General features: G+C 44.1%; 1 protein-coding gene across 1 annotated transcript; it reads right to left on the bottom strand.

Annotated features, from left to right (window-relative positions):
• On the bottom strand, nt 1–26,540 carry LOC138562814 (nicotinamide N-methyltransferase-like). Its single transcript, XM_069642791.1, has 2 exons — nt 26,294–26,540; nt 1–875 (listed from the first exon to the last, which is right to left on the bottom strand). The coding sequence occupies exons 1-2, from the start codon at nt 26,536–26,538 to the stop codon at nt 437–439; spliced, it is 684 nt and encodes a 227-aa protein (XP_069498892.1). The 5' UTR covers nt 26,539–26,540; the 3' UTR covers nt 1–436.
• Nucleotides 26,541–27,039: the final 499 nt, after the last annotated feature.

Below are 27,039 nucleotides of genomic sequence, written 5' to 3'. Positions count from 1 at the left end.
TATTGGGAAGAGTTTTATTATAGTTTGTCTTTTAAGGCACTATGAGTTATACATCAAAAGCGAACCCTTTACAATGCTTTAAACCACCTTCTAAAAAATCAATATGCAAATATCTGCAATCAAACAATCAGTGTTGAGTAACAATCCAGAAGCGATATGGACATGGTGACATGTGAGTAACAATCCTGACGCGATATGGACATGGCGACATGTGAGTAACAATCCTGAAGCGATATGGACATGGCGACATGTGAGTAACAATCCTGATGCGATATGGACATGGCGACATGTGAGTAACAATCCTGAAGCGATATGGACATGGCGACATGTGAGTAACAATCCTGAAGCGATATGGACATGGCGACATGACCAAAGAACACTGAGGAATCAACATGCAGGTGTTACAACTTGTCTTTTACATGGCCAAAATATGTGGTTATTGCACATTCTTTTCTTTACATGCAACAAGGCAGAACACACTATCAAGATCCAAAACAGAATATTTGGTTTGATTAACTCTCTTATTATTTTTTGATTGTTTAATTAGAAAGCCTGCATCAATCACAGCTGCTTTCACACATTCCTCGTCTAGGCATAAGATAGGCAACTTGAATGTGCCATGCATAATGAACGTGCATCCCAGGACTGGCACCAACACAAGGTGCCCACCTATTTTCACCAGCGATGACATATCTTTCAGAGCCTTGCGGTAGCCATCCACGTCTGTGCACATAAGTTCCAGGAATGTTGTTGAGAGGAGGCAGTCAACTTGAGTCGGAAGCTTCGGGGCAACTGGATGATATTCATTGGCCTCACATTTTATAAGCTTTGTAATCTTTCCTCTCAGGCTTTCTTCTTTCTCAATCCCTATTTCTCTGTGGAAACAAATGCAATATATAATTTGGCAATTATGTAGACGAGTCAATATTTACTTAACATGCAGTAAAATCAGCTTCTACTAAGGATGGGGTTTCGCTTCTTCGCATCACACAAGTAGAGCTCTCTGGGATGCATCTGCATTAGCAATGACTTTGCATATCACTTTCCAGTCAATGTGAAATATCATTGTGACTTTGCTGGTGCAGTAATAACGTGCCAGTAATTTCATTTACTGGCACGTTACTGCACCAGCAAAGTACAAGTTTGCCAGTGAGGCACCTGATTTACCTCCAGCTAAGAACTGGATTTCTACAGTTCACAAGACTAGTAAAGTGAAATTGACTTTAGTTACCTTTTCTCTTTGTAGGTCCAGCACACACCATCTTATGTGGAGTGCTGGGGGGTTACCTAGTGGCCCCATATCTTTTATTCTCATCTAACATTTTTATGTTACCCTCACTACTTTAAATGGCTGGAGGCAGTGGTTTAATGTTTCCTAACATTGTGCTTTCTACCGCAGGCTGAACACTCAGCTACAGTACAGCACCCCTGGGTGACCATTTTGTCAAAATGGCCCCTGACGTCTTTTTTCACAATTTTCTGTTTGTGATGTCTTTCTTGGGTTTTACTCCGTGTGTTGAAACAGATTTGAGCTCTTTGTTTGTCTTGCCTTTGGTGGGATTCAGCCCTGAAGCCAGCCTGTGGCTCCAGTGTGTCTGAAAGGGCAGGATCTGAGGTAGGTTCCCGAAAATCCCCTGTCCTTAGTCTCTAGGAATGCCTGAATGCAACCAGTCCTGATTGGCTGGCTGTCCTTTCAGGCGTTGTCTAGATTTCATTGGAAGATGTAATTGTCCTCACATTTACTGAGAACCTGTTTAACCTTTTCCTTCCTTAAACCTTTCTTTTCTGCAACCTCAGAATCTGCAAAGTAACTAGTGTGATATATAAATGACATTACTGTCCTTGTGAATGAAGTCACCTCAGGGTGTAGGAATTGTGTAAGAAGCACATCCAAAGAGTATCCACTAAACTTGTTCTGATTCTGAAAAGTAATTTTAAAGTATATTGACAGTGTTACATGAATTGCCTTTTTAAAGAACGCTAATTAAAAAATTGATGTTAAATCAACAAATAACTATTTATAACAGAAACATTGAATGTAAGTGTTACTTGTCTACTTATATTCAAGAATTTCATTTGTACAGCTCTGCAGCTCACATTTACCCCTCTTGAGAGGCTGCTCAGGCACACTACCAACTTTTGTAGTACAGACCTATACCAAAAGGTAGGTTACCTAATACCATGCAGATAAGCGATGTGTAGTCTCACACAGTGTGACTGCATTAATTCTTTCCTAACAGAGCTGGCACAATAGAAATCAATGTATCGGTCTTTCCCAAGGCTTGCACATTTCTTTATCCAAGGGTGTAGCCTCAGTACTACTCAAGTCATAGCGCTTCCTGTGCTCTCTTGTTGGGATGAACGTCCAACGTCCCAATTGCGAGAGGAAATATAAACTAAGAAAATCCATAAAACTCAATTCTTTTTTTTTTTTATCTTTATTTTATAGAGAGTCACAACAGAACAGAGTCAGTACAGGCACAGTGTACCTTCACATCGAACATTACATTTAGTTTCCAACATCTTGTTACATAGCATTTAAGATGTCAAGGCGTTGACACGGGTGTAAAGTCATTGTCTGAGAGCATACTGCAGAGGTAGCTCCTAAATGGAGCCCATATATCTTTGGGATGGCAAGTGGCAGAAACAGTTAACACAAATTGTTATTCGCTTTCATTTACCATTCTAAGGTCCTTGAGAAAGTCTTCCCGGCGGGGAGCATTGCCAGATTTCCAACACTTTAATATACAATGTTTTGCAATTACACAAGAAATATAAAATATTCGTTGAGTGGTCTCAGCTGTTTTACCAATATCCCCAAATAGATATTTCAGAGGAGAGGGGGACGCAGGAATTGATGTGATTTCCTCAATGATGTTGGCGACTTCGCCCCAAAACACGGCCACTGAGGGGCACGCCCAGTACATATGATAAGCGTCTGCGTTTGGTGTGTCACATTTCAAGCATTTCCCGTGCATCCTGCTACAAATTTAGCCAACCTGGAGGGGGTTTAGTGTAACTGATTGAGTATTTTAAATTGAATTAGACTCAGCCCAGAGTTTAAAGACACTGATCTGGTGAGCTCACAATATTTAAGCCACTGTTCCTCGCTTAAATTGGTCCCCAAGTCCCGTTCCCATGTTTCCTTTATAGTGCTACAGGAGGTTGAGTGTGTCTGGACCAGATTATATAACAGCAAGGTCCCCTTCTTCCGCCCCTCAGTCGCTGTTATAGCTCTAACACATTCGTGGGTGGGAGGCTCCATAGGGAATGTTGGCCACCTAGCGGCGAACGCGGCTCCCATACGGTGGTATTGGAACCGCTTGAACCTGCCTCCCACAGCACCCGTGAAGTCTTTTAGTTCCACATAAGTGCCCCCCGGGAACATATCCCACATTTTAAATAGTTTGGTCGGGTCCCAAGCCATCAAACGTGGGTGGGATGTTAGGATAGCTCCAGAGTGGGACCTCTGGGTCATATGGGTTCTCAATTCCATGCCTTCTAAAAATTTTGAACCATGCATGTACGGTAGTACTCACCGAATAGAACTCACAGGTGTCTTTGTGCTTGGGGCTAAAGATAATTGATCGAGCATCGGTAGGGGAGGCTGAATATTTCTCAATAGGGATATGTGTGGCTGTCTCGTCTGGGTCAAACCAATGTTCTGCAAATTGGGCTTGGGATGCTAAATAGTATAATTCAAAGTCTGGGGCTGCGATTCCACCACTTGAGAGCGACTCCACCATCTTGGTCCACTTCATACTTGCAGTCATCCCACCCCACACAACCCACCCCACACAAACAAAGTAGCAAGTGACTGAAGATTCGTAAACAAGGTTTTGCCAGGCCAAATTGGAATATTACTGAAACAATATAGCAGCTTGGAGAGGACTACCATTTTCAGAAGTGCCACTCGACCATATAGAGAGATAGGGAGTTTAGCCCATAAGTACAGTTTAGTCGTTAATGTCTGAAGGATATCTTCATAGTTGTCTGTATATAGTCTATTTTTATTGCTAGATACCACAACTCCCAGATAGTGAACTCGCATAGGAGACCATTTGAACACACCAATGTTGGATAGTTCGGGTCTGGATGGGGTCAGCGGAAACAACTCCGACTTAGAGACATTCATTTTAAATCCTGAGTATTTGGCAAATGAATGCATATCGGCCATCATAGGCCCAAGATTGGATTTCGGGTCTCAGACATAAAGTAGAGTGTCATCAGCATATAAAGATATGACCGGCAGGGGGGCCTGTCATTCTGAGACCTCTGTGTGCATGAGTTTTCCAGACAAATTCCACCATAGGTTCCATCGTTAGGGCAAAAAGAATGGGGGAGAAAGGGCAGCCCTGTCTGGTGGTTCTGCCTCGGGGTAAGAGGGAAGATAAAGTGTGGTTGGTAAGGACCCTGGCCTCTGGATTAGTGTAGAGCAGTCTGACACACTTAAGGAAATAATGTCCCAGGCCGAAACACTCCAGCACCGAGAAAAGATAGGCCCACGACACAGAGTCGGAATCCTTCTCGGCATCTAGAGCTGCGACCGCTGCATTAGCTTTCGGGTCAATTTGAGCCATCACCCCAAAAGCCGTTGCAGGTTAAGGGCAGTGGAACGGGTGGTGATGAAGCCTGCCTGGTTGGGGTCGACCAATGTGGGCATATGTGGTAAAAGTCTGGTCACAAGGATTTTGGCAAAGATTCAAGGAGAGAGGTCTGTATGAGGACATATCATGCATAGGGCGTCTGGACTTAAGGAGTACAGTGATCATAGCTTCACGCATGGACGCGGGGAGTGTGTCACGTTCCATTGCCTCTTCCCACACCTTCAGTAGAATATGGGCTATCCTATCTTTAAATTCCTTGTACAGTTAGACGCCAAGGCCATCCGAATCCGGGGCCTTACCTGATGTTAACGCCTTTATAGCTGCAGTGATTTCTTCAATCGTGACAGGTGAGTCTAGTGCAGTACATGCTTCCAGATTTAGGGAAGGGAGCTCGAGTTCCCGTAAGTAATTGGTTATTTCCTCTCTCAATTTAACATCTCGGTTAGAGTATAGGGTTCTGTAGTATTCCACACATCTAGCATTTATGTCTTCTTCCTTGTTTGTCGTCATGTTTATTGTCTCCCCCTGTTTAGTTTGTATGCTGGCTATCGGGCTATGGTATCCCTCTGCTTTAAGCATGTTGGCCAGAATCTACCTGCTTTCTTGCTTTCACCATATCTGCGGGCACGAGCAGGGGTCGCCATATATAGGACTTCTCTATCAACCAATTTATTAAATTCACCCAGTGTGTCGTGTATTGCGAAGAGGGCTTCTTTACTATGTGTAGCGCCAGCCCTCCAGATAAGATGCGTATGGGACTTTTTACGCAGTAAAATCTTGTGGAAATGCCATAATTTATTTTATTCTTGCGGACGATTTACGCTAGCTAATCACAGCAGTTGCTTGTGAATTCCCAGACACTTTTCTCCAGTAGATGGCGATGAAACACTTCAGCAAATACAAGCCTTGTGTGAAGACTTTGCAGTGTCATATTTGAGAGTGATGATTCAGGCAGGCAGCAGAGAATGTGGCATGGCCGTGAACAAGACCTTCTAAATGTGACCTTAACACAAATGTACCAAAATGCTAGCTACACTGCACACAACGCTTAGTTACAAAAACCTGTGCCTCTGCAGTGGGCCCCTACAGTGAAGTACATTTTTGTAAAAGTCGGGCCAATTTCAAGAGTCAGACCTGGCAGGCAACATAAGAGGTTATGCCAAGCAGGGGTCAAGTCCTAAAAATAAAAGTGGGGAGACTCATTAACAAACGCGATGCGATGTGGCCTCGCCAAAAAGGAGCATCTTAAGGTGAAATATGCACATTTCATTAAATTGACTTTGCATAACCATCCAAATTGCACAGAACTAATGGCATGTGCCTTTCATAAAATCAACACCCACACAAGACCAAGAGAGGATATTTTCTTCTAATAGTGTTTTTAAAAACGTTAAAAGGTGTACATGTTTTAAACACCAAGAACCAATTCAAATGTTTCCCCTGGAACTTGCAGTACCGAAATGGGACATTTCACCTTTAGTTGTTTGTTATTTTTTAGCAGGTTATTCGGGTTATATAGTGCAGTTGTGAAGTGTCCGGCCTACAAACCTGAATACTGCAGTTCGATCCCTGAAGGTCAGCTTTAAGTCATATAAATTCAAAGAGGGTCCAATGGGTGGACTTTGTGTACCCTCGTCCTGAGCCCTGAAGCCAAGATTGGTTCCTTTTGTTGTTGACAGCAGCGAAGAGTGGTGCCATTTCTTTTCCAAGTACTGAGCAGGCAAGTACTGGTTGCCCAGCTCAGTTCTACGTGTGTAGCAAGCTGGCAGTACGTCTCCATTAATGGCATAAACTGTTCTGCAGTTAGAGCATTGTCTGTAGACTGCAAATGTGTTTTATGTGTGATTTACGCTCAAAATGAAAGTGGAGCTTCCAGCGGGCAGCCCATTCTGTTCAGCTTTAAAAGTACTTTAGGAGGCAGCTTTGAGCTGGTGACTCGTTTTACTTTTGGATGCACTAGATTCAAATGTGGGGCACAAGCCCCTCAAGGAAGTAAAGGCAAATGAGTCCCAGCTAAGGGCACAAATGTCAGGAAGCCATCACATACCCATTTGCCACACGATTGCCTGCAAACTCTAAGATGTACATGTCCAAATGGCACTGCTGTGTAGACGTGCCCTAGAGCCACCTGGTTGTAGTAGTGACATTCTCAGAAAAGAGAGTGTCCATCCACAGCTAACCACATACACACGCAGACGGATTGCCAAAGATGTAATTTATTTTGACTAGCTAGGCAGTAGTTCTAAAATCATCATTAAAGGACAAGCCATTGGCTTACTCACACATTTTACTTTTCTGTCACCATATTATTTGGGCTTATAACCTATTGAATATTAATACTTCCCATCCAGAATTAATATTGTGTACTATCATCTCAAACAGATAATGTTTAAGTGCAGAACGTGCCCGCTGAAAGGAGAGCAGGCCTCTGGTTAAAGTGTGAGGGCACTGGAAGGAAGCACCAATGTGGAACAGAATGGAGCAGAGTTTTGAATGTTTCTTAGTGCGAGTTGCTATAATTTTATTACGAGCCTTACTTACAATTCCTTTAGAAAACCCACTTTTTTTTTTAAAGGGTCACAGCAATTCCTTTTTAGAATGAAAATGAGGGTTGGTTTTGACCTATGAGACAAAGCACTGTGAAAAATGGAATGTGGTGCCGTGCTAGAAAAGGGAAGGCTGGGCAGGAGCTGTGACAAGTACTGATCGGAAGGGGAAACTGGAATAAGCAAAGTAGCCATCTAAAGAATTGAGGGGTACAGAGAAAGGGAAGATGGTGAGCAACTGTAGCAGAGAGAGGGGTTGGCAGGACCCCATAAGAGAAGGAAGGGTGAGACAGAGGAGAGCTGAACAGATATCTTTCCGAGGGGGATAAGAGCAGCCATATACACATTGCTCTCAGCCTGTCGGGTGCAAGGCAGTAACACATTGATTACCTGGCTCACCTTGAACTTCAAGTTCAAATGACTTAGACTGGATGAATCATTTATAAGACCACAGCAGGAAACCAGCTGTCTGTCTAAACAAGGTTGATGCTAGGACCGTCAGGAAAAGTTGTCACTTGAGAGCTACATCTTGGGGAAGTCAGAATGGTTTACTTTGATAAAAAGGGGATTAGGATACGGTGTTTGAGGGGACGGTTGAATATTGATATTGATATTTTATTTGTATCACGCCCGTACACAAGTGTTTGAGAGCAGCATTGTTGGAAAGCAGCATTATGGGTAAGGAACATGATGGGTTTGCACTGTGAGACTGGAGGGTTATAGCAAGGCATTTCAGCTAGTTGGCACTACAGCTGTTTTCTATAGCATGCATTGAGGAAGAGATAACCTTAAGGACCAGAGGTGGGAAGTAGTCGGAAGGCATTTTGATTGTTGAAACCGAGAACTGTTCACTCGAAGCGTCACACATCTGAAACTTTGACAGCCATGGATACAAGCCTTGCAGGCAGAACACTGTTCTTCCCCCATAACCGTTCTTACCACCAACTTCTCCCCTTACCCCACCCACCCAAGGCTAATGGAGTTGCATAGTGTTTTGGTCACAGTGTTTTGGTATTTTCTCCCCAGTAACCCGCAAAAGGTATTTTTGTTCTTTGTTCCAGCGGCCGCTGGGGATCTGCCCCTAGGGGTTGGGCAGATTGCGATGCATGCCTTCGTACCAACATACAAGGGCTAGTACAAGACCAGCTAGCAGCTCCAGCAAACAGGAAAAACTGTACACACAGCTTGCAGGTGGCTGACATGCACGATGCACCTCCGAAAGTCTGCAATCCTTCCCAACTCTCTATTCCACTGCTTGCTTCAAAGGAACATATATCGTATGTCTGCATTAACATATGTTCTACACAACAAGCCCCATCTAAAACATACCTTTGTGTTCCACTTCACCTCCATCCCATGTCTGTTCCCATTTACTGTTAATGGCTTAGGGTTTTGTATCTTGCCACATAAATCCAAACCACACAAGCATATCACTTTAAAGGTTCATTAATCCCCCTCTGTACTACCGTGCTTCCAAAGTGTCATCTGCTCACAGTCACAGTGCATTCTCCATATGTATCTTTTCACAGCTCCCACCAGAGGGTCAGGCTTTGCCTTCATGGCCTTTTCTGTCACCCGGCTGTGTGCCTGGCACCAAAATAAAATGCACCTAGAACATAGATTCTAGCCAACCTGCGGATCCATTGTGTATTTTAATGTGGCCCCACTCACTGTTCTTTGAGGTGGACAGCTTACACATCAGGAGTAGATGAGAGTGGCCAGAGACTCTCACTATCTTTAATGAGAGGACTCGGAACCCCAACCAGGTCTAATTCAATGCAATTGTTACTGTACCTGCACATCTGCATCGCTGACCCAAAATCAAAATCCCAAGTAGCCACCAGTTGATTACTCAGCATTTAAGAAAACAAAAACAGAAGACAAATAAAAGGCATTTCAGAGCTGCCTATTGCATTTCCATGATGGCCGCTTGTTCAATGGGTGAAAAAAAAACATTTGTTCCGTTGAACTGCAGATTTAAACTAATCCTATTTAACAGCAAGCTGTATGAAACTCTATGAATCACCACGTACATGTATTTAAATGGGCTTGCAGTGCCTTTCTCGGACTTATGTTCTATCGCATAACTGTGTGGTTTTGTGCATTCCATAGTCTAATTAGTCAGGTACTTATTCTTTAGGACGTGCCCTGTGATCATGATGTTATATGTAACATTATCGTATTACAACATGCATCTGTTCCTGGCCAAGAAGTGTGTTCTGTAAGCTTGGGGAATCCTGCTCAGATGCATCATGAAGAGTCAGAGAGCTAGCAGGTAAGAAAGACTTGGCTGTATTGTACATAATGTCACAAGTACCAGTTACTTTTCAGGTTACGTGTAATCGGGAGCAAACCCGCCAGCCATCCTCAGGCTTACGAGCTCGGGGTCATAACTAGCAATTTCAGAACACTCATGCATCATCACCCATCCAACATTCACTGAGGCGTCATTCATTTAGTCAACTACATTCTCACAGCATGCAATCATGAGCAGCAGGACACCAGCGCTAGGAGACATCAGTCATGTACTTGACTCCCAACAAGACAAAATAAACCACATTCCCTTTATATTCATGAACACTGCAAGACACAGCAAAGCGCTTCCTGGACACCGAGCACATCCATGAGGGATAAGGTCCCCTCTATCAGGTACTTTATTGAATCAAAGGGCACGACCCACTGCTGCACAATATTATTTTGTTTCTAACATTTTCCTATTAGATGCTGTACTTTTTACTCTCTTATTAAGCAAAAAACTAATTGTTACTCTCTTGCAATTGCATTTATGCTCTAATTATAAAAATAGAGAGTAAAACACTCTCACATCGAAATCTTATCTGGAGCACTGTGTAGCGCTGTAGTCAACCTCAAGCATTGCTCATTTGGCCTCCGCTATTCCCAGTTCTCTCCTGACTGTTGTCAGCAACCCAGTGGTCTTTGCCATAATAATACCTTGCACCCACACCTTAAATGTTTCCCAGAGCGTGGTATGTGCACTAACTGAGCCCTCATTCAAGTCAAAGAATTTGTTTATCTCAGTGTGGAGCGACTCATATACATGTGGGTCTCTAAGTATGGCAGAGGGCATTCTCCAGCATCTAGCACGTGGCGAGATGCCTCGTAAATTCAGGGTAAGAGATATCGGAGGTGGTCTCAAAGAGTCCAGCGGTGTATCTCGCTAGCGGATATCGCATCTGCGAGGGACGAGCTACTAAGCCAGTAATGTATACAGGACTCTGATTCATGGACCGTTGAGTAGTATGTATATCGGCTAGCAAGTGGGTGGAGAGTGCGCCACGCGTCTATGAGGGATGCTTGCGCCATTACCTGCTTCAAGGTGACCACAGCCTTTGTGAGACCGTGGGGGGTAACAGACGATTTATCAAGTGGCATATCTAGTATTGTATTAAAGTCTCCTCCCCCTAGTACTAATGCATATCCTGCCACGTCAAGCATACCTAGTATTGTCCGATAGAATTCCGGATCATCAATGGTCGGCCCATCCGTGTTGACTAACAAGATTGATCGGCCAGCCACTCTCCCCCACACCAATACAAATCTACCTTGGGCATCCACCCTGCTATCTTCATATTGGAACCCCAGTGACGGATGAATCAAGGTAAGGACCCCCCTGGATTGGGATGAGTACTCTGTATAATATCCGAGAGGGCCCCAGCATGAGTGAAAAGTGGAATTTACATTTTTGAGTCTGTGTGTCTCTTGTAGCAGCAGTATCTGCGGATTGTGCCTCGATATATACGCCGCAGCCTTCCTGGCCTTGACCGGGTTATTAAGCCCCTGTACATTCCAGGAGAGTAACTTAACATTCAACGCCTTGTCAGAATGTGTCATACGTGTCATGTGTCACATTACCTCTATCTGTGACACGGCACGTGCCAATCGACCCGACCGTACCTCCGCTGATATGACTCTCTGTAGACAAAAAAGGATGTCGGGATACACGAAAGATTTTTTAAACTTGGTTTATATTTCCAAGACTTTCATTTTATTCAAAAAACAAGTCTAAAACAATTATTAAACACAATTTCAATAAAACATTGTGGCTCATTCATTTTCAATCATTCACATTCATACTCTCTTCAACACCCTATCAAGATTGTTTTTTTAGAAAACTGGTCTGTACATAAAGAAACAGTCATATATCTGTTGCATCTTTGAACATTCAAAATTCTTAAAGAGAACTCCCCATCAATTTGGGGTAACAAAAAGTTTGTGTTGTGTTGTTCTCACAGATTCTCACATCGACACGTGTTTCAGTTGCTCTCAACGAGCATCATCAATAGTGCTCTCTTTGTATGGCAAACTTCTTCAGGACAAACAACCAATTTTCTCGTACATATATCGGCTTGAGCCACACCATCTATAGACAATAAAATACTTAAAAGGCTAAGTCAATATTTTGTGTTCCCGTCACCCCCATGTAAGTTATTTAATGGTATATTAATATGGTGGATGGTATGCTCCAAAAATTGAGCTCCATCTGACTCACCTCCTGCCCTACGGGCAAAGGAGGTGAAAGATGTGATTTTTTCAATTTCGGCACATCTCCAATCAAAATCTTGAGGATAATTGTCCTCTGGTCTGTTGAGTGCAAGACAAGTATTTATTGTAACCTCATGTTATCATTACATTTAATCGTAAAATGTACAGGTCGCAACAGTGATGGTCACCATCTGGCGATGGAGAGCAAATTAAAATTGTTATTCGCATTTGTCACTTACTCAGAACAGGAATAACCACGTCTCACACTCAATCTGACTGGTACAGTGTACAATTTTAGTCAGGCTCTGGTGCCGTGTTGAGGACAGGCGCCTCCTTAGTCACTCTTCCTTAATACAGGCTGGTATTGGATCTCTATTTCACATAGATCTACAAACATATACAGATGGATAGTTTGTCTATTTATATGAAACCATTGTGCCCATATGCAGTAAATACTTGTTATCCCACTTAATGTTCTTTCTGTGTGGGATTCTCCCACCTTATCTTGTCCAAGTTGCCCAGCACTTACTGCTCTGTCTATTTTTTTCTTCCAATTTTAATGATTTCTGAGTACCCCCCAACAAAGGTATGTTGTTATTCTTTCTCCCTTGTAGATGTACTGGGACTGCGTTTGATCAACCTGGGTAATCTTTCAACGCCATATTCATGTTGGTACGCGTCAATTTAGCCGCCCTAAATATCAAGTTATAGTTTATCCTGTCTAAACTCTAATTTTTAATGGCATCTGGCTGTCTGTAAATTGTTCAGTAGTTACAACTATCCGACATAGTACACCCCGTAATAGATACTCGTGGAGCTACATTCAATACACTTACCTGTAGCCTTCCGTCTGTGGTCTCCCTCCGTGTGATGTACGCGGCATCTGCAGTGCAGCATTCATTTCACGTCGCGGTAACTTAGTGTAAAGTACGCGACTCCTTGCATTCATGGAGATGAAAAGGGGACTATTGGGTCATCTCGCAATCCGAGTGATTAAGAATCCTTAAAAACAGGGTTCCGAATACACCCATGTTCTATACTCTATTGCATCGAAATATCATGCCATTCATGAATAAAGAAACAGGGTTGCCGGCGAATGCACACAACAGCACGGCAAATGAGTGCTAAATCCAAACCTGGACCAATAAATGGAATGAGTGCTGGTTATGACAGCCAGATTAGGTTCTCCATTCCCAATACTACTGTGTAGACTTTGCCAGGGGCATATTGATAGGTTAGGCACTTCCTTTTTCCCCTTCTTTATGATGAGCTCTTTTTGCACTTGGTAATATGAAACAGGTTGTTCATAACCAGCACTCATTCCATTTATTGGTCCAGGTTTGGATTTAGCACTGATTTGTCGTGCTGTTGTGTGTATTTGCCGGCAGTCCTGTGATTTAGTCCTGTTTCTTTATTCATGAATGGCATGATATTTCAATGCAATTGAATATGATGCCCAGAATTTTCTCATAATAACATTCAGGCTATCTCCAAAGTTTGCAATGACATAATGAGTATAGAACATGAGTGTATTCGGAACCCTGTTTTTAAGGATTCTTAATCACTCGGATTGCAGCCGTAAGAGATTACCCATTAGTCCCCTTTTCATCTCCATGAACGCAAGGAGTTGCGTACTTTACACTAAGTTACCGCGACGCGAAATGAATGGTGCACTGCAGATGCCGCGTACATCACACGGAGGGAGACCACAGACGGAAGGCTACAGGTAAGTGTATTGAATGTAGCTCCACGAGTATCTATTAAGGGGTGAACGATGTCGGATAGTTGTAACTACTGAACAATTTACAGCCAGCCAGATGCCATTAAAAATGAGAGTTTAGACAGGATAAACTATAACTTGATATTTAGGACGACTAAATTGATGCGTACCAACACGAATATGGTGTTGAAAAGATTACCCTAGTTGATCAAACGCAGTCCCGGTACATCTACAAGGGAGAAAGGATAACAACATACCTTTGTTGGGGGGTACTCAGAAATCATTAAAATTGGAAGAAAAAAATAGACAGAGCAGTAAGTGCTGAGCAACTTGGACAAGATAAGGTGGGAGAATCCCACACAGAAAGAACATTAAGTGGGATAACAAGTATTTACTGCATATGGGCACAATGGTTTCATATAAATAGACAAACTATCCATCTGTATATGTTTGGAGATCTATGTGAAATAGAGATCCAATCCCAGCCTGTATTAAGGAAGAGTGACTAAGGAGGCACCTGTCCTCAACACGGCACCAGAGCCTGACTAAAATTGTACACTGAACCAGTCAGATTTACAGTGTGAGACGTGGTTATTTCTGTTCTGAGTAAGTGACAAATGCGAATAACAATTTTAATTTGCTCTCCATCGCCAGATGTTTACCATCACTGTTGCGACCTGTAAATTTTGTGATCAAATGTAATGATAACATGAGGTTACAATAAATACTTGTCTTGCACTCAACAGACCAGAGGACAATTATCCTCAAGATTTTGATTGGAGATGTGCCGAAATTGAAAAAATCACATCTTTCACCTCCTTTGCCCGTAGGGCAGGAGGTGAGTCAGATGGAGCTCAATTTTTGGAGCATACCATCCACCATATTAATATGCCATTAAATAACTTACATGGGGGTGACGGGAACACAAAATATTGACTTAGCCTTTTAAGTATTTTATTGTCTATAGATGGTGTGGCTCAAGCCGATATATGTACGAGAAAATTGGTTGTTTGTCCTGATGAAGTTTGCCATACAAAGAGAGCACTATTGATGATGCTCGTTGAGAGCAACTGAAACACGTGTCGATGTGAGAATCTGTGAGAACAACACAACACAAACTTTTTGTTACCCCAAATTGATGGGGAGTTCTCTTTATGAATTTTGAATGTTCAAAGATGCAACAGATATATGACTGTTTCTTTATGTATAGACCAGTTTTTGAAAAAAACAATCGTGATAGGGTGTTGAAGAGAGTATGAATGTGAATGATTGAAAATTAATGAGCTACAATGTTTTATTGAAATTGTGTTTAATAATTGTTTTAGACTTGTTTTTTGAATAAAATGAAAGTCTTGGAAATATAAACCAAGTTTAGAAAATCTTTCGCGTATCCCGCCATCCTTTTTTGTCTACTAGTCCACCCCATTTGTTGTTTCTGATTCTATGACCTGTAGGACTGGGGACGTTAACACAGGTACCCCTCTTTTTTGCATGACCTTGGAGGAGTGGAAGGAGGTCAAGAGGGCCTCCTACCGCGAGCCACCGTTAATGGGATAGGAAGAGATATGAGAGACAGCAGAGACCATATGAGAGTCTGTCTGGAGGAAGCACTAATGTGGGTATCAGTGATAGGGAGGCCTGGTTTGGATACTAGGATGTCCCTCTTGAACTCCTTCCTTCCAGACTTAGTGAGAGGGTTAGGATAGGAGATGGAGTAGCAGTTAGAGAAGATAGGAGAAACAGAAAGTACCATGGAGGGTGCGAGGAGATGAGGAGGAGGAGAGAGTGAGAAGAGAAAGGAGAGATGCACAGCCCCACGCCGAAACACAGGAAGTACAACAGAGAGGGGGGTGATGGAGGGGTCACACTAGGGGTCACAACAGGGAACAGCCAGGTGGCACACAACAGTACAACTGTAACCACAGGTGACAGGGACCTAGGGGATGGAGAGAGCCAATCAGACACAGATTCACAGATTAACAGTACACAGTAGAAGGGGACTTAAGGGTGGGAGAGAAGCCTAGTGGGACACAGAATCACAGATCAACAGTAACACACTAGAGGGGACCTAGACCAACAGTAACACAGATCAACAGTAACACAGTAAGGGGGACCAAGAAGTGAGAAGCCTATTGGGGCACAGGTTCACAGATCAACAGTAATACAGTAGAAGGGGACCTAGAAGTTGGAGAGAAGCGTAGTGGGGTACAGAATCACAGAGCAACAGTAACACAGTAGAAGAACAGGAGATGCACATAAACACAAAGTACGGCCAACCGCTAGGGGTGAGCCTAAGGTTGCGGAAGACAGAGTAATTCATGTGAACAGGATTAAGGGAAGTACGTGCAAAGGGCGGATATTTTAGTTGGGAGCATAAGTGGCTGCACCTCCTTCCTGCACCTTCCTTAACTTTCGGTCGCTGATGGTCGACAAATATGTCGTATACTCACTCTCTGGTCGACGACTGCGTTGCGTACTCACACTCTGCGCCGCACCCCTTTGTCACCAAATACCTGCGGCACTCAACACTGCCCCCTTGACCTTCACATGCTTTACCACAGAGGGTTCAGTAGGCCAGTTTTAAAGGCCTGATGGTGGCAACATTATGGTGTACGATAACGTGGCGTAGTCATAGTGAGCACCGATCGGTTAGCGTAACCTGCAGATCTGCAGCACTCAACACCACACCCTTGGCCTTCGCAGGCTTTGCCACATAGGGTTCAGTTGGCTGGTTTTAAAGGCCTGATGGCATCAACATTTTGGCATAGGATAGTGTGGCGTAGTCTGGGCGAGCGTCGATCCGGCAGTGTAACCTGCAGCCCTGCAACTCTCAACATCTGCCCTTGGCCTTCGCAGGCTTTCCCACAGAGGGGTCAGTAGGCCAGTTTTAAAGGCCTGATGGCGTCAACGTCATGGTGTATGATTCGTGGCATAGCTGTAGCGAGCGTTGATCGGGCAGTGTAACCTGCGGAACTGCTGCGCTCAACACCGTGCCCTTGGCCTTCGCCTTGGCAGGCTTTCCCACAGAGGGTTCAGTAGGCTAGTTTTAAAGGCCTGATGGCGTCAACGTCATGGCGTATGATTTGTGGCATACTTGTTAGGAGCGTTGATCGCGCAGTGTAACCTACAGACCTGCGGCGCTCAACACTGCGCCCTTGGCCTTCACGGGCTTTGCCACATAATGTTTAGTAAGCCGTTTTTAAAGGCCCTATGGCATCAATGTTTTGGCATATGATAGCGTGGCGTAGTCGTGGCGAGCGTCGATCGGGCAGTGTAACCTGCTGGCATGCGGTGCTCAAAACTGCGCCCTTGGTCTTCGCAGGCTTTGCCACAGACTGGCTCAGTAGGCCGGTTTTAAAGGCCTGATGGCGTCAACATCGCCCTTTGGTGGCTTTATTACATATCACATATGTAGAAACGTAAGGGTAGTCTAAATATGGTCAGATACCTAGAGTGATCTTATGTCTGATGCCATTGTTAAATAATCATTGATGCTATATATGTCACAGGTGATGACTCCAATGATGCCATCCATGATGTCATAGATGGTGCTTTAGATGATGCAATTAGTGACGTCACCAGTGATGTCCTTGGTGATGTCATCTGTGATGTCATCATTGTGGTCATAGGCTGCGCAACAGAGGGCTCGGAGTTAAGCTGACTTTAGCTGAATTTCAGGGGTTTTGCTGCGTTCAGTTCTCACCTTCACATTCCTGTCACTAAAGTGTTTTTTCTTAATAACTACGCTATTTATGAATGAATCTTTACCAAACTTTGCAGTCTGAGAGAGGACGGGGGGTACACACGTCCCTAATTGATTGCAACATTTTGGTGAAATCCGTCCTACAAATGAAAAGTAATTAGCAATAGAATTCTTCGAGGTTCTTATTGGAGTCTGACTCACCTTAACCATGGGGCGGAGACCGCCGCACTCTTGAAACACTGCTGGGCCTCACTAGCTAATCAGTTTTATTTGGATTGCACCGATATAGGTATCTTTCTTCATTTTAATCTATGTTGTCACATGGCCAGTGTTTTTTTATATTTTCTTCTGTTTTTAGCTGAAGGATTTTTAGTCATGAATATTGTTGTATGTTTACCTAGAACTTTTTGTAAAAATTGCAATAACAAACTAAAACTATATTCCTTGTGGTTGCTTATTGCCTTTTTGTCCCTTTCTTTCATTACCCAGAATGCTGCATTGTTTTATCTTTTGCATATTCTGTGTTCTCTCTTACAGGGGTGAGTTTCTATAGTGTTTTTTTATTGTATATAGTTAAGAAATCCTTTACAAAAGAGAATTATTATACAGATCAAAAATATTACATTGTTTCAGAAAAAAGGGGAAACAATATATTACAAATCAATAAAACATCTAAAACATCACAATCTCTTCATGCATTAAAACAAAATAAAAATCACATCAAAAACAATCAATGAAAAAATGGTTAGATCATAAAAATTAATTGCATAAAAAAATGCTGTCACAGCCAAAGTGTCCCCAAAGTTCATCCTATGTAGGCACCGCTGCCACAAACTGTCCATATCAATCCAATGAATAGGATAAGTCAGTTTTCCTAGATAGCTCAGTCGTTGAGAGTTCAAGGAGGGCAGAGCAGTAGAATGTGCTTAAGAGTTTCAATACTTTCCGTATTGTTACGGTACCTGCATCTCCTTTCATCCAACTCAATCTTTCCCCTCCTCAATAAACCCTCTTTAGTCGCTAGCAGGTTCCATCTAAATCTGAAAAATATCGATCTATAGCGGCTTTTTGGAAACTGTATATGATGGGTCAACAGATTTCCACGTTGTTTATATTTGTGTACTAGATTTTGCATAGAAGTGTAGGCATGGAAACTTTCTATAGTCTCGATCCAATCCTGATCATACAGTCCTTTTTTAATATTCTCAGGATTTATAATCAAAGTTTCATGGTCTAAATTTAGTTTTGTCAAAATAATCTTACTAGTAGACCCAGCATATGAAACATCCATTACTCTATCCTCCTTACCAGACAAGTGCTTTTCCAAATGACAGTTGAGCACTTCATACAAATGGTCCCGATTAGGCGAGATAATTTTACGGAATAGCGATAGCAAGTTCAAAACAACTCGAGCTCTGAGGCATACAAGTCCCAATTCAAACCTGATTCCAGGAAGTGGAACAGCGTTAGGAACTCTTAAGATGTGTTACCATATATTAGTACCCGGCGAGGGCGCAATCAGAATGAAAGAGCTATTCTGATTGGCCCTTGCCGAGTCATTACGAGGCCAGGAATCCCTCTGTCGAGATTCCACAGCCTTTGTCCCCGGCGGGGGGCATGGCAACCCTTCAGCCAATGAGGATGCTCGAAGCGGGGCCATCCCCGCTCCGAGCCTCCCCACGGCTGAGAGGCTGCCTTTGCTCCCCACCGGGGACTCAGGTAAGGTGTGGTTTTTTTCCCTCCCTCCCCTCCCCACCCCACTCACTTACCTTCTATCCCTTGACCCCGGTGGGAGACAATGGCAGCCTCCTGCCGTGCAGAGACTTGGAGCTGGGCCATCCCCGCTCCGAGCCTCCACACGGCTGGAGGCTTCTATCGTCCCCCGCCGGGGACCCAGGTACGTTTTTTTTTTTCTTTCTTTTTTTCTCCCCCTTGATCCCCCTTCCCCTCCCTTCCGCCCTCCCAACCGCACTTACCTTCTTTTTTTTTCGGGAGAAGATGCGCTGTAAACGCTTCTGTTTCCAGCGCGTCCGCTCCCGATGGCCACCATGGAAAGGGAAAACGGACTCCGTTTTCCCTTTCCATGGTGGCAGCCATTTTATTTGTCGTTTTTTTTTTGCCCGAAACACTGCAGCGTTTCGGGAGAAAAAAAAAGCTTTTAGTACCCCGGTCACACAGTTTTTGCGGGCAGGGGTACTAATAGCTATATGCCCCTCGCAGCAGAGGCATTACCGACTCTGGTAATGCCCCAGGGCCTTCGCTCGGGCCTATAACTATGGGCCCAGGGGCATTACCTGAGTCGGTAATGCCCCCGCCACTCGGGGCATATTGCTTAAGCAGCTTCCAGTTTATCAAGCCACTCATTAGGCTGTTCTCCATATAGTTCCATGCCATAAGTTAGCTTTGCCTCTGCTTTCCCCTCATAGATGTTCCTTGCAGGAATTATAGAAAAGCAACCAAATATGCAATTATGTAAAGTAATTTGATTCATTAAAACGGCCCCCTTTTGAACCAGCATCTGACACATTGGACCTCATTACGGGTCAGGCGGTAACCCTGACGGTCTGGGAAGACAGGCGCGGGTAATGTGTAAGTCCCCATTCCCATAGAGTCCTATAGTGAGGTTTCTTCTTCCCCAGGAGAGAACAGGCTTTCAGGTGCCCTTCGGGGCTTCCATTGGCCCTGGTGATATGGTGAACAGTGATCACCCCCGAGTCTGAGGGAAGACGGGGTCCGGAGGGTGCTACAGAGTTGTAGACCCTAATCGACGAGGAGCCCACTACCCCTGTGCCGGTGGCAGAGGAGATTGTTGCGTCCTGTTCTGGGGACGGAAACTTTGGTGGCAAAATGACTGTGTGGAGGTCTGTAACAGTAGCCGGAGTACACACGGCACCCCCTGCACCTCCCGACCACCCGCGTGCAAGTTGACTGGGATTTGGAGCCTGGGCACCGTGACCCTAGAGCGCTGCAGAAACACTCAGCAGAGGGCGGGCTGAGCAGTGCGCCCATGGGTCGTTGATGGAGGAGCCTGCGGTTGAAGGTCCGCAGTGAGAACAGGAATCCAGAGAAGACCTTGGCCCGCAGTGGAAGACTGGCTGGTGACGCCACCCCAACGCCCGCGGCTGACAGCAACCTTCCCGCGTTTCTAAGCTCAAGAGGAGGCATCGTCAGAAAGAGCTGTGGCCCCACACACCGCCGGAGAACACCCCGATTAGGTGAGGAGGCCCACGGAGGAGGGGTGGCAGGGACAAAAGGATAAAAGGAGGGAGAGGGATCATATACCCCGCATGGCAATGGGGTGACAAACAGCGAGACCAAGCACGATTAGGGGAAAGCCCTGTGGACACAGTGCAATCCCCTAGGGGCCTGTGGGGGATGCAGAGCAGCTAAGGGAGAGCGGCCTGACCGGAAACAGGGGCCCAGTGCTCCCATAAGAAGGAGACCCTAGGCATCCCCCATGCAACATCCGAGGGTGAAGCACCAACCCGCCCCACATGAACGAGGTGAGAGGCCCCAGAAGGCGAGACACAACCCTGAGGTGCAAAGTGGGGAACCCAAGAGACGCCTACTCCATAGTCACCCCCCAACATTGGACCGTAGACCAGCCCACAGACCCGGGGAGTGCCCAGGAGCTTTAAGGGATGAGGGGCAGCCCTGGATTGATAATAGGACTTCACCAAGTGGAGGTAAAGGGGTATAAACTCACACACCTGTTACAGATAGCCGTGTGGGAGAAACACCAACTGAGGAAGTTAATCTGCAGCATTGGACGTGTTCAGTTAGGGGAAGGTTCCACTCCGAGCACACACCCCAAATATCCCCTACACAGTTGAGTTGCCAAGGGCAGACATGGGCAAAGGCCGTTATCAAGGAAAGCATTTCAAGTTGGCGAGAGTGAGAAGCTGAATGTTTTAGTAATGTGGAACGTGCCCTCTAGCATATCTCGACGCAATAAAGGAACGTGCAACCTTGCCCTGACATCCTTGGTGCACCATTGTAGAGGAATGAGTAATGGAGAAGAAGAACTTGAAAATGTACATTTATGTGTGTGCAAATGCACTTTGAAAATGTTTGGCTACTCTAGGTGAATGTGCAATGCTTGAATGCTTATGTTTTTTGTAGTGTAAAAAAATAAAAAAAACACTGCTTATGTTTTTTTGTAGTGTAAAAAAATAAAAAAAAACACCTGATATGTGCTTAATGAGAACACTGGACAGGCATACACATACCTGATTTCTGCTCAATTGCATACTCCTCCCAGCCAATCACCTTCCACCACCATATAAAAAAAGCAGAACCAAGGCAATGACAGCAGCATTGTAGCATTTTCAATTTTTTCTACTTTAATTAAACATGTCTCATGTATTATACTTTAATAAACACTGAGGGTGTTCTAATAGCTTTATAGACCTGCAGCTCGGGCTATACCGAGGTTAGGTTAGGTTTGGAATGGCTTATGTGATCCCGCTGAGCTGTGGGCGGGCGTCTAAGCTTGGAAAGTGGACTTGTTGGTTGGCCTGTTATTTCGGAACGGAAAGAGTTAACTTTCCGTTCCGAAATGCACGTTGCAAGGCCAACATGTGCAACCTAGCCCCACTCACGGAAACAGGGAAACGAAGCTGAAGGAAACGCTTTCGATTTCCATGGTGCAAAGAAAGCGTTTCCATAACGGGAAAGGCGCAGACATGAGCTGCATTGGTCCATAATGTGGAACGTGAAGAAAGCTTTTATTGCTGGAAACAAAATGACAGGGAATCTTGGGTGCACCGCTTCACGTTCAGTGCTGCATGGCAATGGCAATGGAGAAGAAGGGCACAGAAAGGTAAGTGAGCATCCTGCTAAATGAATGTAGTGGGGGAAAAACACACCTGAAATATCCTTAATTAGAACAGGGGGCAGGCAAACTAACACCTGATTCCACTTTAAAAGCATACTCCTCCCACCTTCCACCACCCTATGAAAAAAACACATGCAAGTGAATGGCTGCAGCATAGTAGCTGGTACTTTGGTGTGCTTCACTGTGCTGTGTGATAGCAACGGCAGTGATATCATTTAGCCTCCTGGGAAATAAAACCCTTGAAGAGTGGCTGAAAGAAGATAGCCAAGGCATGGAGGAAAAGCCGAAAAGACACAATTGTGTGTCTGATGCAGATTTGAATGCCCTGGAGATTAACAGGTGTGAAGACAACACCCAAAATGCTACCAAATGGGCAACTGGCATCTTTAAAACACGTCCTGCGCAGTGCACACTTTCCTTGCAGTTTGAAGAAGTGGAACTCGCGATGTTGAACAACTTGCTGTGGAAATTCTATGCAGAGGTACGTAATTCATCTGGTGGTGAATATCAACCGACAAGCCTAATTTCAATCCGTGCTGCCCTCAATAGATATCTGAACAACCCGCCATGTCCGCGAAATGTGAACCTGATGCATGGGGAAATGTTCCAGAGCGCCAACAATATATTTATTGCCATGATTAAAAAAGCAAGAGGTGAATTCAAAGGTCATACAACGCCCAAACCATGCATTATCGGGAATGATCTGCACACACTGAAGAAAAGTGGACTAGACCATCCAGTAACTCTAAAATATAAAGTATGGTACGATATACAACTTCACTTTGCACGATGAGGAAGGGAAGGACAGCGCGCTCTAAGTGATGCTTTTCGTATTTGCATAGACGAGAGTGTGCGAAAATATGCAACATTACAATTTAATAAAACCTCTAAAAATCACCAGTGTGTGAATGAGAAAAACGAGATAGCCTGTGAGAGGCAAAGTATGAAGTACCTAATGAGGAGGACTGCCCCATTAAATTATTGGAACTGTATATACAAAAACTTCCCCAGAATGCACCATGTTTCTTGGTCCTACCCAAAAAGATGACAATTGCTGAAAGCCAACTGACCCCTTTTTGGTATGGGGTCGACCACTTGGCAAAAACACACTGGGCTCAATGATATAGACAATCAGCAAGAAAGCACAGTTAAGTACCATCTACACAAACCACTCTTTGTGTGTTACAGCTGTACAGACTTTAGCAAATGCAGGCTTGGAAACATGGCAAATCATGTCAGTAACTGGGCACAGAAATGAGTCCTCAATTAGAAGCCACTGGACCCCGCAGTACTGTCAGAGAAGCAAATAGTCTGGACATATACACAATGTTGGAAACCCAAACGGCAAGACTGCAACTTCCACTTCTACCACAAAAGTGGACACAGAGACTCCTGCAACAACAAGCAGAAAAAGACAATATGCAGCAGTGACGGAAAGCAGTGAAAACCCAACTGCAATAACTTTATCTGATCAATGTGCAAGCACATTATCAAAGAGGAATACTTTAAGTGGCACCATATGCACTGCTGCAGGCAAGAACAATGATACATATCCTAAACTGTCCCAAAAAACAAACAAAGTGGCAGAAGAAAGTGTTCCAGATGTGCTACCATGCACATCATCTGGCAACAACGTCCTGTCTACCACCCCAACCCCAAATATAAGCAGAAGTGGAGTCCCCAGTCTTGTCCCACATGGGCAATTTATCAATTGCACCCTTAATTGTTATGGCACCACACACTTAAACATGAAATAGAAACTTTTATTTTGGGACCTGCACTTTCCAACCTGTAACCGTTTCCGAAAAAATACTTAATGTCTGCAACATTTATGTAGCGTTGTGCAATTTATTTTACTTTAATTAAACACTGAGGGTGTTCTAATAGCTTTATAGACCTGCAACTTGGGCCATACCGGGCGTTATGGTCCCTCATACCTCATTAAAGGCCCTTGCTTAGCTCGGGCCATTAACTCGGTCTTCAGGGCCCATAACGCCCGGTACGGCCCTCGCTGCAGGTCTATAAAGCTATAGTAAGCTGTACTTGTGATGTGATGTGGTATCTATGTAAGATTAATGTACAGTATCTAATATGGAATCATTTAGTTATTGTGAATTATAAAGATATGGTATTGTTATTATTTATTGTTATTATTAATATTGATATTATTATTACTGTTATTATTAGTATGCTATTAGAAAAGTGCTTAACAAAGTGCTTTACAGAGCACAGTGAGGGAAGCAGAGAAAAAGGAGCCGGGTTAACAACAGGGGAGGAGGCAACTTGCATCAAGGGATCTAGAAGCAATCGGGGAAGGTACCGGTGAGGAGCAGATCACCAAGTCTCACATAAGGTGGGTATTGGAGGGTTTGTTGACCCAAGAGTTCAGGAGGAACCATTCCTTGAGGAAGGTCTTGAGCTCTTTCCTGAACTGCAGAAGCGACAGGGTGAGCCTGATGTTGATGGGGAGGACGTTCTAGAGTCTTGGGATATACACAGAGAAGGCCTTACTTCTGGTTCTTTCCTTCTTGCACCGGCAGACTTCAAGTCTGCACATGTGCTTAATTCTAGTTCCTCACAGGTCTCCGGAGATTCTGAGTTTCTCAGTGAGGTAACTTGAGGACTTCAGGGTGACAGAGTGACAGCCATATAGACGATGCAACACGTTTAGAAGAGGATCCAGGCTCGCAGCAGGAGCCAGTTCAGTTTGATGATCATCAGGGTGATTTGGTCTAATTTGTGTAATCCTTCGATGAGTCGTGCAGATACATGCAGGACACATCTTAGGGGTGCCAGGGTAGTCGCCGGAAGGACTTCCGAAAGGGCATTTCCAGAATCCAGGTCATACATTATTGTCTGCTTTTTGGAATTATTCTTCAGTAATCATCAATCCTCTGTGAGTCGCCCACATCCCTGAATCACTTCTGCTCGCTCCCTGCAAATGTACATCAGTGAGACTCTCCCACAAGCTGACCTTAGAGCTTCCTCCCAGGTGTAACCCAATGGCAGGTGTCTAGTCCACTTATGTCGAGAGATGGGAGTGACTGGTGAGTCACCTGCATCCCCAAATCTTTGCTGCTCCTCCCTAGCAAATCCACAATCTTCCTTTTGGGATTTCCAGCTATACCCACCCAGGTATCACCTGATGGCACATGTTTCCTCCACTCACCTGAAGAGACAGACTCTGACTGGTCTGTTGCTCAACTCTCTGATTTTCTGATGCTCTCTCTCATCAAAATCTGGTGAGTCTAACTCTTCAACAAGGTGTCTGCAAGGTTGCAGGCTGTTCAACCTCTGAAAAGGTGTCACCCAATGGCACATGTCTCAACTGCCTTCCAGAATCAGTGTTGGCCATGTCTCACCCATTCACTTCATGAGACGGACATTCATCCCAGAAATATGAGGCAAGCCTAACTCTCCCATAACCTGCCCTCAATTCCTTGCTGCCCCTGCTCCTCCTTGCAGGTGTGTATAAAATAAGAGGTCACATGTGTAAGTCTTTTGCAGTCACCCAACCTGCTCCTCTTTTCAGTGTTTCCCCCTCCTTTAAGCCCCTCCATATGACGCATGTGTTGTTTGCCCACTTTAAATCGATGACTGTGTAACACAATGCTAGGTAACCATAACCATCCTTAAATCGAAATCTTTGACTGGGCCCCAGTCATGCACTACCGCTCCCCCTCGATTCTTCCTACTCAACTACTCTAACTGCACCCCATTGTATGAATCCTACCCTTTCCTTAGCCGGCCTCCAGGAATGATCCTGTGCATCTATGAAAGTTGTCTTACATTGTAAAAGCCCCAACCTTGTTCCCCCTTTAAGCCATGTGGTTGAACTCTTGATGACATTTTCAGAAGCTTAGTTCAATCACTTGAAATTCAGGTGATTGAAGGTTTGTGTGGGAAATGTCAGCTAGGTCTACACATTACCAACCTTGAAATATTTTTATAAATGGTGTTTGCCGTCATCTGTAAAAAAAAGAGTTTGTTTGCATTTTCAAGAAGGCCCTGGGGTCAGCATTACGAAATATTGCAATGTACCCGAGTATGCGCGTGTGCTCCAGAGCTGATTTTCTTGTGAAAAAAGGAGTACAAATCCCTGGTCTGCATCTTGCACAGTCTGTCTGTGCCTTCCAGCCAAGTGCATCCCACAGATTCCTTAGTGCAGCCCCAGAAAGCTCATTTCCTTTATGCACCGCCTTCTGGTTTCGCAATGGCTTTTGTCATTCCTTGCTCATTTAGTCATACTGTAGATGCTCATTCCATCATGACTAAATGGCTCAGACCTTCATTCAGATCCAATGAAAAGTCACATTAGCTTGAAATGGAAAGGACATGTTTGAGGCTTTGCCCACCGCCCACTTATCCCAGTCTTACCTGTTTCCTTCCAGTTCACAGACATACTTTGCAGCCAGACTCCAGTCAAACGCTCCAGGTTCCTTATTAATCCATGTTCTAGCCGCCTGTAGCTTGGTCTCAAGGAATTCCGCCAAAATGATTTCTTTGAAGAATCTACATGCAGGGAACAGGTAACCTAGAGTGTCGCATCCTCCGTAATAAATTAAGGTGTCTCCCTTAACATCACCTGGTTTAAAGGGAACAAAAGAGAATGTGTTTATCATATTGGCTGTGTATGTATTCTATTTTCAGGAATAGACCAATAAATAAATGTGGATCACATACAATGTCCACATTTAAAAAATAATAATGAAAAAGTGTGTTTATAGCCGACACAATTGGGAAATTATTTACATTGCTGGTTGATTTTATGTATATGACATGTGTGAACGAATTAGAAAAACACATTGCATTCTATGCTCATTTGTAAAGGTGAACAGTGTAGTCTATCTCCTTTATTTCTATAAATGCAATGGTATGCTCACTTCTGTCGAAGGCTCTATAGAACATTGGAAAAGGAGAAAGTAATAATTATGTGGCTTTGTAAAACAAAAAGTTGTGTACTCACATGCACCAATAATTTGTGTATCATAAGTTCACCTATACCATAACTGTGATTAGATCACTACATGCATTAACCCTTGGTGTGCCCAAAAATATGCTTTTGATTGGGAGACAGTACATTCTGTGACCCCCATTAAACGAAATGAATATTCATATTCACC

Source organism: Ambystoma mexicanum, unplaced genomic scaffold, assembly GCF_040938575.1.
Source record: "Ambystoma mexicanum isolate Mex_15411 unplaced genomic scaffold, UKY_AmexF1_1 Mex_scaf68, whole genome shotgun sequence".
NCBI lineage: Eukaryota > Metazoa > Chordata > Amphibia > Caudata > Ambystomatidae > Ambystoma > Ambystoma mexicanum.
The sequence above is the reverse complement of the archived record's forward strand: the minus strand, read 5'-3'. Positions and strand labels throughout refer to the sequence as shown.